At 59.0% G+C, this 6,799-nt stretch overlaps 1 protein-coding gene across 4 annotated transcripts in view; it reads right to left on the bottom strand.

Moving 5' to 3' along the window:
• Nucleotides 1-286: 286 nt before the first annotated feature.
• Nucleotides 287-6,799, bottom strand: part of ST14 (ST14 transmembrane serine protease matriptase) — a 48,704-nt gene continuing 42,191 nt past the window's right edge. For all 4 annotated transcript variants that reach the window (XM_058289467.2, XM_058289469.2, XM_058289468.2 and 1 more), the window contains 4 exons: nucleotides 6,306-6,492; nucleotides 3,580-3,854; nucleotides 2,184-2,320; nucleotides 287-1,952 (listed from right to left, as the gene is read on the bottom strand). In XM_058289467.2, the coding sequence (XP_058145450.1) occupies nucleotides 1,791-1,952; nucleotides 2,184-2,320; nucleotides 3,580-3,854; nucleotides 6,306-6,492 (761 nt within the window). In that variant the 3' untranslated portion in view covers nucleotides 287-1,790. The remainder of the gene's footprint in view (nucleotides 1,953-2,183; nucleotides 2,321-3,579; nucleotides 3,855-6,305; nucleotides 6,493-6,799) is intronic.

Here is a 6,799-nt window from a genome sequence, read left to right as displayed (position 1 = left end):
CTATTGGCTAGCACAGTAGGGTGGCCACGGCTAGCCGCAAGGGCAGTCGGGGTATATAATCTTTATTCCGGGGACTTTCACGGAAGGAAATAAGGGGTGGGTAGCCGAGCCTTCTCCTGGCCTGCCGGCATGTCCAGCCTGGGGAGTGAGTGTGCACAGCGGGGGCTGTGGCGGCACAGGCTGAGCCACCCCCCCGATTCACGCCGCGTGGGCAACGGCCTCGACGGGGGTCCAGCCTTCACTGGCAGGACTGCCATTCAAACCGAGTCACCAGACCACACACAAGTCACGTCAGACGTCTCCATTTAATGGGGCACTTGCTCAGCATTGACACCAAAACAGCCAGGAAGGAGGCACCGCGTCACGGGGAGAAAATATGTGCTATTTCCAGCGTGTTACAGTATGCCCAGGAGCCTTTGGGCGGCGTTTTTGTTATTTCCACACCTTGGTGAGAACAGATACTCTTCCCCTTCCCTTATCCTGGGCCCCTGCAGGTGGAGGGAGTGACAACAGGGATGCTTGCCCAGGTGTCAAGACGGTGCTGCCCCCTTGCTCATGAGGGGAAAACATTCACACTCAACTGAAGGAGGCGGCTCAAGCCCCGCCTCCTCCAAGAAGTCTTCCCAGATTGCTCCAACCAGACTGTACCTTTCTCCCTTTTGTTTCACTAACTCGTGGGAGGCAAAAAAAAAACAACCCACAAATACGTGTCAGCATCTTCTATAGGACAGGCCGGGCCAGAGTTAAACCCTGGACACGCGGAGATGAGCAGGGAAACCTGCCCTTGGGCCCTGTCCATGGGTTCGCCTCTTATCTCCACTCCTCCGGCCAGCCCGGCCTCTGTGAGTGCCCAGCCTGGGGGCTGGGGTGGGCGCTAAGGCTTCTAACCCTGCCCAGCTCCAGACACCCTCCCTCTGGGCCACCCAAGCCAGGAGACAGAATATTTTAAATTAGTCTATAAAAATGAAGGGGAAGGGCCCTAGAGTGCGAGTTCCTTAGCAAGGCCTCGGGCTGCACCTGCTCAGCCGCCCGGCCGTGAGCTGCGCCCGCTGCCCGCTGGATGCCGGGCCAGGGCCTCCCCCACGCCCTGGTGGGAAGCCCGGCTCTGTGCCCCTGCCGTGCACCAGGCCTGGGCAGCGGCTGCCCCTCCCCATCACATGACGCTTCCCCCGGACACCCCGGTCCCCCAGGGCTCAGACGCTGCAGACGGGCCCGGGGCGGAAACGCAGCCCGGGGTGGGCGCGTGGGCACCACTGGGCCTGGCCAGGGGTCTGTGCCCAAGGGGATTCCTGGCAGTTAGGGCAGGGAGGGCCCGTCAACTGCAGAAAAAAAAATAAAATAACCTAAAAAGAAATAAGATGCTTTACTCAGGCACAAATACCCCACGCCAGTCCTGCTCGGGTGGCCACCACCAGGCTCACGGCCACCACCAGGCTCCCGGCTGGGGTTCTGACGACTCCACCCCAGAGCCGCAGGGAGAGGACCAAGGCGGGGATAGCCCAGCCCCGTCAGGCGTGAAGGGGCCGGACTCCAGCCCCGGGCCAGGGGGCAGCGAGCAGGCCTGGTTCTCCTTCTCCTCCTCCCAGCCCCGGCGCTCCGGAGCCCAGAGGACGAGCCGGGGACGAGCTGGGGAGGAGCGGGTCCGCGGCGGCGCCGTCTCTGGAGTCCTGGGCAAGGGGCAGCAGGGGCAGCCTGGGCTCGGCAGGGCCACGGGACGGGTGCAGGCGTGCCTGCGGCCTCGCCCCGGGCATGCATGTCGGGGGGGGGGGGGCAAGGAGGCCCCTGGGTCCCTACACGCCCGTCTGGTCCTTGATCCAGCTCCGAAACCAGGGCAGCCTCGTGTAGACGCCGGGCTTCTCCCTCCGGGCGCAGCCCTCGCCCCAGCTCACCACGCCGGCCTGGAAGATGCGCCCGTCCGCCTCCACGCTGGACAGCGGGCCCCCGGAGTCGCCCTGGGGGGAGCCCAGGGGCCTGAGCGCGCTGGACGCCCCAGCGCCTGCGCTCCCCTGCCCTCCACCCCCTGCCCCAGCGCTCCCCTGCCCTCCTCCCCCAGCCCCTGCGCTTCCTGCCCCTCCTCCCCCAGCCCCCCCCTGCGCTCCCCTCCCCTTCTGCTCCCCTCCCCCTCCCCTTGCCCCTCCCCCCCAGCCTCCCTCCTGCCCGCCCCCACGTGGCCCCCCGCGCACCTGGCAGGCATCCACGGCCCCGCTGAGGTAGCCCACGCACATCATGCGGGCAGTGATCTGCTGCGGCAGCAGCTTCTCGCAGGTGGTCTGGTTGATGACTCGGATCTCCCCCTTCTGCAGGACCACCGCCCCAGTGCCTGCCGGGAGAAGGCGGTGCGGGGATGGGGGGCGGCGGGAGGGGGCAGGGAACCTCCCCACGGTCCGCATCCACGGGCCAACCCTGATGCCTGATCGGGACGCGTTGGGTGACAGGTGCACTTCCCCCCAGTGGTGGCCGTCACCGGTGAACCCACGGATGTGAGTGTGAGGGAGGGGCTCGACCGTTTGGAGAGCAGCATGGCCCGGTGCCCACGAGGCTGCTAGGGTGGGCAACCCTGAGCGGGTCCCTCCTCCTCCCCAGGCCCTCTTCCAGCACTGGCCCATATTCGTTTCACATGTTTTAGACACAACCTTGAGCGGCTGAGGCCTCCCTCTGAGGGGGGGAGGGGGTGGTGGTGGGGGACTGGCAGTCCCCCCAGGCCCCTCTGAGTCACCCCGCCTCTCCACAGCCCTGAGCTGAGGCAGCTTATGGAATCATGACCCCCACAAAAGGCTCCAGCCCTGGATGGGTGGACCCGCGTCCCAGGGTTTTTCTGAAGATGTTGTTATTGGTTACCGTGTGGCCTCGGTGAACCAGGGTGGGCCTGGAGGCCCTAAGGGAGGAGGTCCCGCGGTGGAAGCCAGAAGCAGCCCGGGAGAAGCGAGGGCGCCCTGTGACGGAGGGCTGCTGTCTCCCAGCGCCACCACCCCAGGAGAAAGCAGGGCCTGGCTGGGCCCCCCATTTTGGACTTGCAGCCCTTGGAGGTAATGCTCGTTGCAGTCACCCTTGAGTGATATTTGTCACAGCAGCAGCGTGACAGATGAAGCCGGCTGGCCTCCACGAAGGCCCCTTTGGGATGGCGTTTTTCGTTTTTTTAGGAGGTACAGGGGATTGAACCCGGGACCTGTGCACGGGAAACAGGTGCTCAACCACTGAGCTACACCTGCTCCCCCAGTGAGAGCCAGTTTCTCCCTCGGTTTGTTTTTAGGAGGTACAGGGGATTGAACCCAGGACCTGTGCACGGGAAGCAGGTGCTCAACCACTGAGCCCCACCCGCTCCCCTGGACGGTGTTTTTACACATGAAGAAATAGGAGAAGAGAAAGCACCTTCCCAGAGCCCCCCAGGGGCTCGGTGGCCAGGCCACGCCTTGCATCCGAGCCTGCCCCCCATCCCCTGCTCCTCTCCCTGGAGCCAGGGCCTCCCTGCTGGGCACAGGGAGCAAGGGCCACCAGCCCCCCCCACCCCCCCACCCCCCCCCTCGTTCCAGCGGGAACTTGGGACAGGGCGGCCCAAACCCCGCGGAGCGCGGCACTCACCTCCCTCCTGGGTGTGGCCCCAGCCCGTGACCCAGATGGCCTTGCCGGCCCGGAAGACGTGCGTGGCGTCGGGCAGGCAGATGGGCCGCACCACGCTGCTGAAGGCGGCGGGCCGCTCCAGCTCCAGCAGCGCGATGTCGTAGTCGTAGGTGAAGTCGTTGAAGGAGGGGTGGCGGATGATGCGCTTCAGCCGGTGCTCCTGCACCCCCGGGGCGGAGCGCTTGCTCTGGTCCAGCAGCCCCAGGTAGGCGGTCCACACGGCGGGGTCGGAGTACCTGGGCGGGCGGGGAGAGCCCCATCAGCCCCGGGCCAGCGAGGGGCGCGCGTCCCTGCCCCCGGCAGGTGCCCAGGGGACGGCACCGCCTGGGACACGCCTGCGCCTTACCGTGAAACGAGATCCTTTCCTGAGCTACATGCGACAGCACCTGCTCTCTTTACCGCCTTTTAACACTTTTTTTTTTTTTTTGAGGTCCTGGGGCCAGGTATTGAAACCCGCATGTGAGAAGCAGGCGCTCACCTGCTGCAGCCACATCTGCTCCCAATACATTTTTTTTTATTGACTTTGTAATAATATTACATTAAAAATATATATGTGAGGTCCCATTCAACCCCACCCCCCACCCCACCTCTCCCCCCCCCCAGCAACACTCGTTCCCATCATCATGACACATCCATTGCATTTGGTAAGTACATCTTTGGGCACCTCTGCACCTCATATACATTGGTTCACATCATGGCCCATACTCTCCTCTATTCCATCATGTAGGCCCTGTGAGGATTTACAATGTCCGGTGATTGCCCCTGAAGCACCATCCAGGGCATCTCCATGTCCCAAAGACGCCTCCACCTCTCATCTCTTCCTGCCTTTCCCCATACCCATCAGCCACCATGTCCACTTTTCCCAATCCAATGCCACCTCTTCTATGTGGATATTGGATTGGTTGTGTCCATTGCACCTCTATGTCAAGAGGAGGCTCAGATTCCACATGGATGCTGGATGCAATCCTCCTGCTTTCAGTTGTTGTTTTTTGTTTTTGTTGTTTTTCCCCATACATTTTTCATCTGATTACAAATATATATTTTTATCTATATTTATATATCTATAGTATATATCGATCTATAGATATGCAGATGTTCTGAATCTAATGGAATTTCACAGGAGTGACAAAAACATATATTCCAAATAATGTCTGAGCAAGGCAGTACATATTCGACAAGCACACTGAACGTCATCTGCTAGGTTTACTGCTGGAAGTGGCACAGGTTTAGCAATTCTGGAGCTGTGCCATGGGCGCCGCAGGTTCGAGCAAATGAGTAACATACTGATGTGGTTGGGAGCCAGTTTTCGGTGTTGAAAAAGGGAGAGAAACACCAACATGGCTTGCGGGGAGGAGAAGGAGGTCCCCGTGCTGCTGGAGAGGCGTTAGAGACCACAGCAAAAACGCAGGATGCAGAAAAGAGGAGGCCGAACAGCAAGGGCAGCCCACACCCAGCTCAGCCAGGATGGGTCTTAGTCCTGTCACTGGAGTCCTTTATACGCACAATGAAATTCAGAGAGAGAGAGAAAGACCAGAAGCTGAAAGTCGGTGGAACCCAGAAGCGAGGGAGAAGTCAGGGAGGCTGCCCTGTGCCTGGCGACGAGACAGAGGAGCCCAGGACCAAGGCTCGCCGGCAGCCAGCCCTGGAGGCCAGTCCTTGGGAAGAACACATCGCCTTGAAGAGCTTTGATTTGACTTCCCTCAGCCTCAAAACTCTTAGCCAGTAAATTCCCATGGTCGCTTAAGCCAGCCCACTGCATGGTGTTTGCTTTAGGCAGGAGAACCGAAACAGGCATTTAAGGCACAGAGTAAGCCTGGAAGATTTTGTTTTCAGAAAGTGAGTGAGTGCTCAAAAAAGGATGGGAATACGTCAAAGGAGGCAGGTGGAAAAGGATTTCACTAGTAAGACCCAGGATCATTTGAACATTGAAATAAAAAAACAACAGGACTAAGTTACAATGCACGCTGAATAATAAAAACTGGAATCTATGTCCATCCTGAGCCTAAAATGTAATTTCAAAAACTTTTATAAAGGGAGAGGGAAAGCGCTTCTTAACTGAAAAACACCAGCTAATAAATACAGGAGAACTGATAAAATACAAAACAGCCATTTGGACATACATTATTCAGCTGCAAAAAGGAATGAAGCTCTGATACATGCGACAACATGGATGAACGCTGAAGATGATGAGTGAAACAAACCAGACACAGAAGGACAAATATGGCATGAGCCCACTTATATGAAATAACTAAAATATGCAAATATATAGGGACAACGAGTATATTACAGAGTACCAGGAGCGGGGAGGAATTATTGCTTAACAGATAAAGGTTCCTCTGGGGTGATGGAAAAGTTTTGGTAATGGATGGTAGTGATGGTAGCACAGCATTGTGAATGTGATCGACGCCTCTGACTTGTGTCTTTCCAGGTGGTTTAAATGGGAAATGTTACGTTGTATACCACGATAAATAAATATATATATAAAACAATAAATAAATATAAAACAAATACACTTGCTTTTGATTCCCCTGGTAACAAGCCCAGTCCTGGCGTACCTGCTGCCTCTCTAGCCCCGGCACCCTGCCTTGTGCCCCCCATCTGGGCATGACTCACACACACATGAGGGTGCTGCGCAAGCCTGGAAAACCCAAGGAAGGACCCCCCTCCCGAGCGCGCCCGGGACCCACCTGAATCCTCCGTCGTCGGCGTAGCAGTGTGCAGCGGACACCAGCCAGGTGGGCGAGATGAGCGAGGCCCCGCACACGTGGCCCTGGCCCTGCACGTGGAGGCTCACCTGCCAGGGCCACTCGCCCACGTCTGCGTTCTGGCCCCCCACGACCCGCGACTGCTTGCTGAACGACCGCAGCCCACAATCTGCAGAGAACCCCGAGGGCTGTGTCACGGGTTTGAGTGGTGCCCCCATAAGGACACGTGCGGGTGCAGAGCCCTGGCCCTTAGGGACCAGATGCTTTGATGCTTGTTGGTTAAGATGAGGCCGAAACAGAGCAGGACGGGCCCCATCCAAAAACGAAGAGTGACCTACGTGGAGGCAACTGGGACCCAGGAAGAGAGAGAGGGTCATGGGACTCAGGCAGAGCTCACGTGGGGCCACCACAAGCCAGGGAAGGCCATGGGTGGCCGGGCACCCACCAGAAGCCAGGGGCAGGGAGTGGGCTCTCCC

The sequence above is a fragment of the Dasypus novemcinctus genome, chromosome 27, assembly GCF_030445035.2.
Source record: "Dasypus novemcinctus isolate mDasNov1 chromosome 27, mDasNov1.1.hap2, whole genome shotgun sequence".
Lineage (NCBI taxonomy): Eukaryota > Metazoa > Chordata > Mammalia > Cingulata > Dasypodidae > Dasypus > Dasypus novemcinctus.
This window is presented reverse-complemented; position numbering and strand designations above follow the sequence as displayed.